At 37.4% G+C, this 13289-nt stretch overlaps 2 protein-coding genes across 2 annotated transcripts in view; both read left to right on the top strand.

Moving 5' to 3' along the window:
* The window catches only part of LOC143022557 (uncharacterized), a 3417-nt gene extending 1884 nt beyond the window's left edge, over nt 1-1533 (top strand). Inside the window, exon 2 of the mRNA XM_076180826.1 lies at nt 464-1533. Within this exon, the coding sequence (XP_076036941.1) occupies nt 464-1533 (1070 nt within the window). The remainder of the gene's footprint in view (nt 1-463) is intronic.
* An 8678-nt stretch (nt 1534-10211) lies between these two features.
* On the top strand, nt 10212-10994 carry LOC143022556 (aurora/IPL1-related protein kinase 2-like). Its single transcript, XM_076180825.1, has one exon. It carries the CDS (start codon nt 10212-10214, stop codon nt 10992-10994), a length of 783 nt encoding a protein of 260 aa, XP_076036940.1.
* The last annotated feature ends 2295 nt before the right edge of the window (nt 10995-13289 follow it).

The raw sequence follows: 13289 nt of genomic DNA, 5'->3' as shown, positions 1-13289 counted from the left end.
TTCTGTTCTCCTTTCGAAAAGTGGAGCCAGGGCCGTTTCTAGACACAGGCGACACAGGCGGTCACCTGGGGCGCCATTGGCTTGGGGGGGGGGGGGGGGGGGCAAATTGTCATTCAAAATTAATATATAAATAAATGAGAGACAAGTATTTTTTTACGTGAATAATTAAAATAAATAAATAAATACAAGTGCAAACGCGAAAATAAATGAATAATGAAAGTGTTGATACTTGATGCAACGGTGTTTAATGTTTGAAAGCACATTTCACATTTTAGCCGGTTTTCGGTCGAATTTAGCTAACTTATGGACTCAATCTGGCGGTTTCAGAAAAGTTGGCAACACTGTATAGGTGGATGTCGTCAGTATCAAGGAGCTTTAAAACTAGACAGTCGCCTGCTCGCCACCTTCTAAGCATCGTGTTTACTCCAATCTTAACTTAAAGAGCTTAATATCCCCTTTGAAGACTGCAGAGGACAGTCATATGACAATGGGGCAAATATGAAAGGAAAAAACAAGGGAGTCCAGGATAGACTTCTTCAGTTAAACCTCAGGGCTTTATTTGTGCCATGTGGAGCACACACTGTCAATCTGGTTGTGTGTGATGCAGCAAAGAGCTCCTCAGATGCAACTGGCTACTTTGGCTACCTGCAAAAACTATTTAATCTCTTTTCTGCCTCCACTCAAAGGTGGTCGACCCTAAAAAAACATGTGGACATAACTTTGAAATCCTGGGCAGACACACGGTGGTTTAGTCGAATCAACAGTGTTGAGGTTGTAATATTCCAGGCTGCAAAAGTGAGAGATGCTCTTTTAGAGGTGAGAGCAAGCACTGCAGATCCAGCTATTAAAATTGAAGCACAAGCCTTAGCAGAAGAGGTGGGATCATACCGGTTCTCTATTTGTACGGTGGTGTGGTATGATATCCTTAGAAAAGTTCAAACTGTGAATAAACTTCTGCAATCACAATGCATGCATCTGGATGTAGCTGTTGATATTCTCAAGAAGGCTGAAACCTCCCTTGTTAGCTACAGAGACACTGGGTTTGCTGATGCCCAGACATCTGCCAAAGAGGTGTGTGAAGAGATGAATGTGGAAGCTGCACTAAAGCAGAAAAGATTCAGAACTACTAAAAGGCAGTTCTCCTATGAGGCCTCTGATGAACCTATTACCGATGCCTTGAAGAAAATGGAGTTTTCATTTTTCAATGTAGTTGTGGATGTGGCCATTGAATCTCTGAGAGAGAGAACTGGAATGATGAGTGATGTTGCAAAGAAATTCAGTGTTCTCATGAACTTCCCTGATCTGCCAGCTAGTGAGCTAGAAAAGCAGGCAAAAGATTTGTGTAATACGCTCACATCTGGGGATCAGGCTGACTTAAATTATGATGAACTGATTGTAGAGATGCAGTCATTTCCAAAACAATGGCCAAAACAAAATATGACAACATTAGACCTTCTTGTTTTTCTAGAGGAGAAAGGCTTGAAAGAGATCTATCCAAACATGTGGGTGGCATTGCTGTCACTACACCTGTGACTGTGGCATCTGCAGAGAGAAGCTTCTCTAAACTTAAGCTCATTAAAACATATTTAAGGTCTACTATGTCACAGGAGCGCCTAAATGGGCTGGCAATGATTAGTATTAATAGTGAAATATCCCAACAGGTTTCGTATGATGACACTACAGATGATTTTGCTGCAAGGAAGTCAAGAAGAGTCAGGTTTTAAATATGAAAAAAGTGAAGAAAATTTTTATTTAATAGTTTTAGCATAGACCTCAACGTATATGCATTGAGTTCTATGGTTTTAGATTGGCAAGATTACCTTTTCAGTTTATCTTAGGTAGGATTTGCAGTAAAAATGTATAATGGTGTTATTCTATTAAAATTTACAAAAATTTTTAGTATACTTTTGAGTCTATACTTTTCCTTGCTGTGTATGCATATACGTCAAGATGATTAATTAATAAAGTATGTTGTTTTTGTTGTGGAATTTGTAATGCTAGTTGTGTTCGAAATTGTTTAGGTTATTATTTCCAGCCCGGAGGGAGGAAGGAGGGAGGAAGAGGGGGGGGGCGCCATAACGAATTCTTGCCTGGGGCGCCTGATGAACTAGAAACGGCCCTGAGTGGAGCCATATATACAAAGGCAAGAGAAATATGAGGAAAAACATAGCACCAATAGCACGTCTTCTCGAGACCAGTACACATTAGTACTAGGTGCGGACATGGTGGAGAAGGTAACTTCGGTCTTTACTGAGCGGGTTTGCTAACTTTGCTCGCACCTCACCTCGTGCGTTTGGCAGCGATGTCAGCCCTCCATCCACTGCCCGCAAATGGCGCCGGGAACGGACAATTTGATGGTTTGCCCGCTGAAATTGCCCGTTGTCGAGCAAAGCCCTCGTGGCCGGCGGACAGTGCTCGACCGTGTGGACGTGGCATTAGAAACCACGCAGTAAGCGTTGAAACTATTGATTGTTTTAAGAAAGGGTTGGACAACTTTATGGATGGGAACGACAGGTGGTAATGGACATGGAACTGCATAGTGTAGGCCTCATGGTCTCTTGCAGTCTCCTTCATTCTTATGCTCTTATATTTAATACAAAGATAAATTTCATAATAAAATTTTTGAAATGTTGGGTTCGCTAATCTTGACATGATCCTTTCTTTTAATTAACCCAGGGGTGTGCAACCTTTTTTTTCCAAAGGACCACTCGTCACGACTCAGCTGGTATGGAGGGCCACAGGACCTTACGATCCAAGACATATCATGTGACATTATACTGATAAAGATAGATAATTTGTTTGTTACTGATTTTATTGAAATTGGGATAACAAAAATAAGAATCGTCCGAAACAAATGTATTTTCCTTACTATAAATGAGCAAATGAAAGGCTACCGTACCTTATTATTATAATATACAAACATAAATAATGACTTAATATTGGTTAACTGGGATGTCAGACTCATAAAAAGAAAGCCAAGGATCACTCAATCTAATAATTAAAATTCTCAACTAATATGTTATTTTCTGTTCTGATATAATTAAAATATGTACTTCAGTGAACGAAATAGAAAAAAATATGATGAAATTGGTACACACGAATATGAATTTATTCAAACTTTTGGTGGGCCCTAGTTGGTAACACTCTCTCTCTCTCTCTCACTCTCTCTCTGAGGGCCGCACTATAGCTTATCTATTTTTAGGAGAAAGGGCCGCAGGTTGCACAGAGCTGTTTTAACCTATTCAATACGAATCAAATTCTCGCAGGCAGCATCAGCTGCCTGATGTACGATGATGCATCACAATACTCGCGTTATGAAATATAGTTACAGTTGTATTACTCGATATCTTCCACTCTGAACATTAATAACCACAGAAAATATAACCAAGCTAGTTCACAGAATATGGGGATCACTCAGCTACAACTACAAAATAAATATAATCAAGACGCAGACGCAGGCATCCTTATATTATACCCGCTCGCACCTCATGACTCTTATGTAGGGTGTCGTCGTATAGAAGGGGTTAATATGTTTATGAACATTTATGGTACAGATTGTGAGGAAAAAATAACAGTACAATCGACTGATGATGCAGTTTCCTTTTGACTTCCTAGTAACATGACGTCATCAATGTCACTGCCAGACGCCTACAGATTTCGGTTAACATTGTCATCCGTTTAAAATCATAAAGCATGCACTGCATACTTACCTGATATTTGCGATGATATTCCATTTTGTTAAAAAAAAAAAAAAAACACCTTTGTCGCTTAATTTTACCAAGTATCACTTTACACAATATCACTCTCCAGTCTTTTTTCACAATACACTAAACACTTGCGAGCAACAAGCACGGTCTGTTGCTGCAAATATACATACCACGTCAAAGTACTTGAAATCATTGCGCTCTGAAAAATAGTACCAACAATTACCTTAGTAAATTTAAATTCTGTACAAATTACTAACATTAATATATTACCTTTATGTTATAAAATGAAACTGATCACAAGATATGGGTCAAATTTCAGAGAACTTTACGAATTTAAATATATATTGAAAATTTTGTATCCCTTCGCCGTCATTCATACTTTCAACATTTCTTGTAAATGTTTATGTTACGTTACTAATATCACGACTGGTTCTCTATTTAAATCAGTAGTAAAATTTTGACTAATATACTATAAACTGTCTTTTCCTACATATTTATAAAAAAAAAGTCAAAGTACTTTAAATTAATGCGCTCTGAAAATTAGTACTAACGATTATCGTAATCTATTCAATCCTATACAAATATCTAACATTAATATAATATCATCATGTTAAAATAAGAAAATGACTACAAGATATTAGTCAAATTTGAGAGAACTTTACAAACTAGTAAATATTGAAATATTGTATCCTTCCGCAAGCATTCATACCTTCGACATTTTTGTTAATATTTATGTTATTTTATCAATTGCAGGAATGTTTGTTTATTTATTTCGACATTTCTTGTAAATATTTATGTTACATTAGTTGTAAAAATTTGCCTAATTTACTGTAAACAGTCTTTTTCTACAAATAAAAAAAATGTCAAACTACTTTAAATTAATGCGCTCTGAAAATTAGTACCAACGATTATCGTAATATATTTATTCCTATACAATTATCTAACATTAATATAATACTATCATGTTAAAATAAGAAAATTACTACAAAATATTAGTAAAATTTGAGAGAACTTTACAAACTAGTAAATATTGAAATATTGTATCCTTCCGCCAGCATTCATACCTCCGAATTTTTTTTAATATTTATGTTATACTAGACCACCCGTGAACCGTTGGGTCAAATAAAATCTTAAATGGCTCCTCTTTTTAAAGCAGGTTACTATTAGCTTATAAGACTTACCAGTTGTGTGCGGTCCTCGTGCTCTCTCGAAGGAAATTATACTGGATACAGGCGTTCTCAAGTAATTAGATGAGGAGAGCCTCCTTAATTATGCTTATGTTATGTCACGTCTTGTCATCCCACTCCCAATCCCACTCCTACTCCCACTCCCATTCATTATCATTCAGGGAGTCCCATGGGACTTGAGCGATTAGCAATGTTTTTAAATATAAACTTTATAATAGATATACTATGTCACTATCACCGCATAGTATAAATCACGGAAAATAAGTTTCTATATCAAATTGAGTATAATTTAGAGCTCTTACCTCTATTCAGTAGACGAAGGCAGTGACTTGATTAGTTATAAGAAGTGAAATGCAGAAGATTGTGACGTCATGTCGTCATTGCTTGGAAAACTACGTATCATATGATTCATACGTTTCGTAATATTTCAATAAACTCATTATCCCTCACAGATGCTAATTCAGGAGTTGACTATACTTTTGAATACCGAATATGAAAATTTAAGATATTAATGGTCAGAAAATAAGTAATCGGAAAATTTTTATTTCATGTCGTTGCTTGGAACACTGTAATATTCTAATATACTCATTATACCTCATAGATGCTAATTCAGCAGTTGGCTATACTTTTGAATAATGAATATGAAAATTTTAAATATTAATGGTCAGAAAATATGTAATTGGAAAATTGGAAATTTAAAAATTGGAAAATTGGAAAATTAGCAGTCGTGACGTCACGTGCTCAGAGCTGGGGTTCCTTAGGACCCAAAGAGCTGATGTCGTGACGTCATGCCTCTTCTGATTGGCTAGTCCTCAGTCGTGACGTCATATCTCTTCTGATCTCTTCTTCTGATTGGCTGGTCCTCAGTTGTGACGTAATATCTCTTCTGATTAGCTGGTCCTCAGTTGTGACGTAATATCTGTTCTTCTGATTGGCTGGGTGACGGTTTCAAGCAAGCAAGCAAGCAAGCAAGATGACAAACAAAATTATTAGAATTTTATAAGTATATAGATTATCAATTTCAGAAATGTTTCTTTATTAAAATTAATAATCAATACATGACTATTATCATAATGTAATTGAACATACAGAAATAGATTTTAAATATGATTGCAAGGATTACATGACAAAAGCCCAGTCGACAAAACCCCCTTTAGACAAAAACCCAGCAAATAAAACCACACTCTCTTATCCCAAAAGTTGACAAAACCTCAGTCCCATATATATAAATAATAATAACTAGCGGAACCCGTGTAAATTACACGAAAGAGAAGAGGGTAAATCATTGCATCAAGATGGCAAGAGAGGTAGGATATCCTCTCCCTCTGTTGTCCTTCAGGGTACACTATAATCTCACGCTGGACAGGAGGTGCTCTATCATCACCGACAAATATTGCTGCAATTTCATCATTTGTTGGATTATTATCGAGAACTTCGGCAGCTTCGAGAACTTCGACACCATGGAAGGTCGTTGCTTTTGATGTAAGCGTGACATACTTTCGAGAACTTCGGCACCTTCGAGAGCTTCGGCACCTTCGAGAACTTCGGCACCTTCGAGAACTTCGGCACCTTCGAGAACTTCGGCACCTTCGAGAGCTTCGGCACCTTCGAGAACTTCGGTGACTTCGAGAACTTCAGCGCCTTCGAGAACTTTGACACCTTCGAGAATTTCGGCACCTTCGAGAACTTCGACGCCTTCGCGAACTTCGCCCCTTCGAGAACTTTGGCACCTTCGAGAATTTCGGCACCTTCGAGAACTTCGGCACCTTGGACAATTTCGGCACTTTCGAAAACTTCGAGAACCTCGACACCTTCGAGAACTTTGACACGTTCGAGAACTTCGGCACCTTCGAGAACTTTGGCACCTTCGAGAACTTCGGCAGCTTCGAGAACTTCGACACTATGGAAGGTCGTTGCTTTTGATGTAAGTGTGACACACAAAATAACACACACGCTATCGCATAATAATAATAATAATAATAATAATAATAATAATAATAATAATAATAATAATAATAATAATAATAATAATAATAGTAATAATGATAATAATAATAATAATAACAATAATAATAATAATAATAATAATAACAACAACAACAACAACAATGATGATAATAATAATAATAATAAAGTCTACGGAACAAACATGCCTTATTTCAACCATTCGAAAAGCGTGACACACAAAATAACACACACGCTATCGTATTAATATATATGATAATGATATTGAAAATTCAAATCTCACAAGTAAAATGAACAAAATCAAATCAAATTCGGTCTCATATATATATATACGGGATATAAAGAAATATCAGTATTAGATTGAGACAATAATGCATCTATGTATACATAATTATAACTGATCACTTGAACCGCATATATAAATACACACACACACACATATATATATATATATATGTGTGTATATATATATATATATATATATATACATATGCATATATACAAATAATTCAAATTCTAATACCAGGTGAAGCCAATAGACACTTTTCAATACATGCACTTATTTCATGTTTACAAAATTATGTCCCATATATGCATACATGTTTATGGCTGATCACTTGAACCGGACGCAGTGATCAGTAAGACCAATCAAGTTATGTTTGTGTGGGATAACGGTAGTTGGTGTTTTGATTTTGTCATGTAATTTTTTTTTTTTTTTTTTTTTTTTTTTGCAAACGTGAAAAGTTTATGTTGTTTTGATATGATATTATATGATATGATAACAGGCAAATGGCCTGACAACCTCGCTGTGCCTTTTGTCTGTTGGGATCTGAAAAGACCTGTAGGGAAGTTCGTCCTTCGGGATTTTGTCTGGTTGTCGGTTGCGGGATAGTCATGAGCAAAATTTCTGACGTACCCAGAGTTGTTTATGAAGAAAATTTCAAATTCCTTGTCTGACAACTATTCTTTGGAGCTATTCAAGAATATTACCTAACGGTATGCTAAATTATACGTAGGGAAATATATCACATCCTCGACAAAAAGTATAATATCGATATTGTGAGAACTGTAACGTGGGTCTGTACAACACTTTCCCAAGATGATGCTAAGCTATTTCATATTTTATTTTTATATATAAAGTATAAAAAACAGTGTTATTCTTTTACAATTAGAAACATATAAAATAGTGCAGAGGTAATTTTTAATGTGTTTAGATCTGGCAAAGGCATCTCCCCTTAATATAAACTTTGATAGTGAAATAAGAAACTAGTTTTAAGGCACTGTTATGCTTTGAAATGCCCATTTTAGCCGGACTTAACAGGTATCATTGTAGGAGGTTAGTGGACACCAGGGTTGGCGATTTTTTCTATCTTTTTGAAAAATATAAAAAAAATCGATTTTTTTTTTTATTCAAATCAGATTTATTTGATTTAAATAGATCTTTTTTATAGATTTTGAATATTGTGGGATTGCTATCTGATATGCGATCTGATTGCTAAAAGACATTTTTAGCATATCAAAATAAGGAGCAGTGTTTTATAGACTTGCCACAAGTATACAAGGAACGGTATAAGCCGTATGTGAGGACGGTATGCTCAGGTTCACTCGATTCCTCCAAGAGTTTTCTCATCTTGGTGACATTTGCTGCATTGTCTGTCACAACACTTCCAATGTGACAACCAAAATCTTGTTCAGCCTTCTTGATCGAATTTTGTACAAGTTGTAGAAGATATTCAGCAGTGTGAAGTTTCCTTGATGTGTCTATTGTGTCAGTTAAATAAATCTGACCAGTGGATGTTGTTAGAGTGACACATATTATGGGCTCATTATGGATGTTAGACCACCCATCAATTGAAAGACATACAGTTTCATAATTCAGGTCATCTGCACAATTTTTATATTCCTTTTCATACACGAGATCCAAGTACTTATCAGCAATATCTTTTCTGGATGGAGGAATATAACCTGGCCTCAGGTTCTAAACCATCTTGAGAAACTGAGGATGCTGAACAAGACAATAATATCTGTTAAGTCCGGCTAAAATTGGCATTTCAAAGCATAACAGTACCTTAAAAATAGTTTCTTATTGCACTATAAAAGTTTATATTAACTTATACTGCATTAAATAAGTCAGTAGTTGATATATTTGTCCTATATACAATGCTAGGTTTCTAGTTTTGATATATTTGCCCAATATAAAGTGTTAGGTTACAAAGAAAGCAATGGCCTCCACCAGCGGACCCAGAGATCTGGGTGCGCACGTCCTGTGTAATAGTAGTCCTTGATACTCATATATATATATATATATATATATATATATATATATACATATATATATATATATATATATACACACACACACACACATATATATATATATACACACACACACACATATATATATATATATATATACTGTATATATATATATATATATATATATATATATATATATATAATATGATTTGGATGACGGAGAACATAATCACAGGGGAAGGCAGGGAACCCTAAGCACTGTAACGTTTCGTTCGCGTAGAACTTCTTCAGAAGTTCTACGCGAACAAAACGTTACAGTGCTTAGGGTTCCGTACCTTCCTCTGTGTTTATGTTCTCCATCATCAAATTATTTGTCAAAAATACTCATCAATATATATACATATATATATACATATATATATATATATATTCATATATATATATATATATATATATTTATATATATATACATATATATTAATGTATATATATATATATATGTGTGTGTGTATGTGTGTGTGTGTGCGTATGTGTGTGTGTGTGTGTGTGTATGTATGCATGTGTGTATGTGTGTGTGTGTGTATGTGTGTGTGTGTGTGTGTGTGTGTGTGTGTGTGTGTGTGTGTGTGTGTGTGTGTGTGTGTGTGTGTGTGTGTGTGTGTGTGTCTGTGAAATCTGAACTCTCTTCCGTGAGGGAAATAGCTGTCGATCACGAGTCCAACAAGTAATCCAAGACCATGGTGAATCACGCAGGCATGCACACACGTGTGTGTGGGTATGCGTGTATGTGTGTGTGTGTGTGTGTGTGTGTGTGTGTGTGTGTGTGTGTGTGTGTGTGTGTGTGTGTGTGTGTGTGTGTGTGTGTGTGTGTGTGTGTGTGTGTGTGTTTGTGCGTGTGTGTGTGTGTGATAAATGAATAATATTTGCATTACATGATCGTCTTTAATGTCGTATCGTGTATTGTATACACGAATTCGCCTTAATATTCGTGCTTCCATTTATACCTAATCTAGGCTCGAGCTAACGAGTCATGACAAAGATAGACCTGGACCGGAATTGGATTAAGAATTGGGAATTCCTTTTCTTTGGCACGATAATGGAGAAGCAACGTGAGCTTACTTGGATTGAGACCGAAGTCCTCAAGAGACTTCTAAAGATCGGGCGACGTCACGGCGAAGGAACTTTTGCCAAAGTCTACTTTCTTCAAGCGGGGGACAGGCGAGCGGTCGCCAAAGTCTTTAAGAAGAGAAGGTTTCTGCCCGCCATGGTTCGCGAGGCCGAGGCTCTGGCAGCGTTGTCAGGAGTTCCTCGTGTCCCGACTCTTTTCGGCGTAGGCAGAAACCCAGTAACCCTCATCACCAGCTGCGGGGGACGCTCTCTGTACAAATTGAATCAGCCTGGACAGTTCTCACAATATCAGGCTGTCGACATCGTATACCAAGTCGCAGAGAGCGTCCGCCTCATTCATCTTCGTGGCTGGAGTCATAATGACATAAAACAAGATAACATCGTCGTGAAGAGAAACTGCGACCTTTGGGACGCAACTCTCATCGACTTCGGAAGCGCCGTTCGCATCGGCAAGGGCGTTTACAGCAAGAACAGAACCGGGCACATCACTTTTCCTCACATTGCTCCCGAGCTTTTCAAGGGACGAGGAACCTCTTCCGGAAGTGATGTGTATTCGATCGGTTATCTGTTGGCTTCTCTTATCGCCCAGGAAGACCGAAATGAGGAAACTTCTTCTCTTGTCGCAAGCACAATGACTTACAAACCTGAGGATCGAATTTCAGTTGATGATCTTGTCCAAAGACTTCGTGATGTTCGTTTCAACATCCTCTTGGACATCGTCACTGAACAGTTTTCTGCACTCAAAATATGAGTTGTTTAAATATACCATTAGAATTGATACAAAAAATAACTTTAATAAGCTTGGATGTATAAAAGCTTTATATGCATTGGAATGATGGAATTTGAATTTCCTATGAAAAGCAACTTTATCAAGATCAGACCATAATAAGTTCGACTAAAACCGCCCCCTGTCCTAAACCCGCTTGAAGTGAAATAAAGTAAAATATAATTAAAAACAGGAAAAAAAATTATAAAGAAAATGGTAAGAATATATTTCATATTACGATGTCCACACATCGAAACTTAAAAAGGTTTTTACGCCTTGTTTATTAAAGATTTAACTTCAAATATCAACCCTCTGGGGGTTTCCCTCAGCTGAATAAAATCACCTGGCGACAACTTAATAATAATCGACTAAACTCACGAAAATCAAAAGAAATTTTTCTACTTAAATATTTCGTTATAGAGCAAAACAACTTAAACATATTTCACATTCTTGATAAGTAGTTTTAATTTGTTCATATTATCGACTAAAGGAGATTGAAAGCACTGGACCTATCATCAAAGGAAGAAAGAAGAGAAAGAGGTGATTTGAGGGCATTGTTCAGACTATCAAAAGGAGAAGGTAGAATTGACAGGAGACCTTTTGGTAGTATGGGACAGAATAGGAGAGAACGGGTCATTAGCACCAATGGATCAAAGAACTGGAAAGAGAGAACTATGTGCCTGTCTATAAGTGAGCGCCCATATATATATATATATATATATATATATATATATATATATATATATATATATATATATATATATATATATATATATATATAAAGGAGGATAGAGAGGGAAAGGTAGTTGCAGTGGGAAGCGCTAAGAAAATGAGAATGATGAGTGAGGAAAATGGAGGAGAAGTAGGGAAGGATGAAGTGAAAGCAGCTGTTAAGATGATGAGAGCAGGTAAGGCACCTGGGTTGGATGGATGCCATGCAGAATGTCTGAAGAAAGGAGGTACAGTTATGGTGGACTGGCTGGGGAGGTTATCTAATGTTTGTTTAAGAGAGGGTAGAGTGCCGGAGGACTGGAGGAGTGCCTGTGTGGTTTTCCTTTACAAGGGAAAGGGGGACAGGTGTGAGTGTGGTAGTGACAGAGGGATCAGCTTGTTGAGTGTAGTTGGAAAGGCTTATGGGAGGGTCTTGATTGAAAGGATTAGGAGAGGAACAGAGGGAGTAATTGGTGAGGAACAGTGTGGTTTTAGGACAGGTAGAAGATGTGTAGATCACATTTTTGTGGTAAGACAGATATGTGGGAAAGCTATAGGAAAAGATAAGAATATTGTTTTGGTTTTTATGGATCTGGAAAGGGCTTGCGACAGGGTAGACAGGAAGGCACTGTGGGAGGTACTGCAGATATATGGGATAGGAGGAAAACTGTTAAGAGCAGTCAAGAGTTTATACGAGAGTAGTAGAGCTTCCGTTAGGATTAAAAATGGAAAGGGTGAATGGTTTGAGGTAAAGGTGGGACTTCGTCAGGGATGAAAATGGAGAAAAGTGGGAGGTGAGCCAATTGTTGTTTGCTGACGACACTGCGCTTGTAGCAGGATCAGAGGAGGGATTGAGGAAGTTAGTGACTGAGTTTGAAAAGGTGTGTGAAAGAAGGAAGCTGAAGGTAAATGTGGGTAAAAGTAAGGTGATGAGATGTACAAGGGGAGAAAGTGACACTAGGCTGGAAGTGAGCATTAAGGGTGAGAAACTGGAGGAAGTGGATAGTTTCAGATACTTGGGTGCGAATGTGACAGGAAAGGGAGGAGTAGGGGTGGAGGTAGAATGTAGATTGAGAGAGGTGAGTTAAATGCTTTGGTGGATTAAAAAGTATAATGAGAAATAGACATCTGGGAATGGATGCTGAGAGGAGGTTATATGAACGAGTGACTGTGCCAACAGCAATATATGGGGCAGAAACAATAGAACATGAGAGAGGAAGAGAGAAAGAATTTGAATGTGTTTCAGATGGGATATCTTAGAAGTATGATAGGCGTTACTAGGCTGGATAGAGTGAGAAATGAGGAGGTGAGAAGGAGAACAGGGGTGGAAGGGGAGCTGGGAGATAGGGTTGATAAAGGAGTATTGGGGTGGTTTGGACACGTGGAGGGAATGAGTGAAGAAAGAAGGATTGGTAGAAGAAATGTGGAAGGCGGAGATGGAAAGAGTGAATATGAGGGGGTGTCCTGAGATGAGATGGATGGATGGGGTGAAGGGGGCTTTAGGGAAGAGAGGAATGTCTGCAGAGGAAGGACGGGAGAGGACAGAAGATAGGGGTGAATGGAGAGGGG

The sequence above is a fragment of the Oratosquilla oratoria genome, unplaced genomic scaffold, assembly GCF_046742065.1.
Source record: "Oratosquilla oratoria isolate Oo_2021 unplaced genomic scaffold, ASM4674206v1 SCAFFOLD116, whole genome shotgun sequence".
In the NCBI taxonomy this organism is placed as follows: Eukaryota; Metazoa; Arthropoda; class Malacostraca; order Stomatopoda; family Squillidae; genus Oratosquilla; species Oratosquilla oratoria.
Note: the sequence above shows the minus strand (reverse complement) of the source record. Positions and strands in the feature narration are given on the sequence as shown.

Coding starts and splice junctions, on each gene's coding strand:
- LOC143022556 (XM_076180825.1), top strand. CDS start 10,212: ATGGAGAAGCAACGTGAGCTTACTTGGATTGAGACCGAAGTCCTCAAG.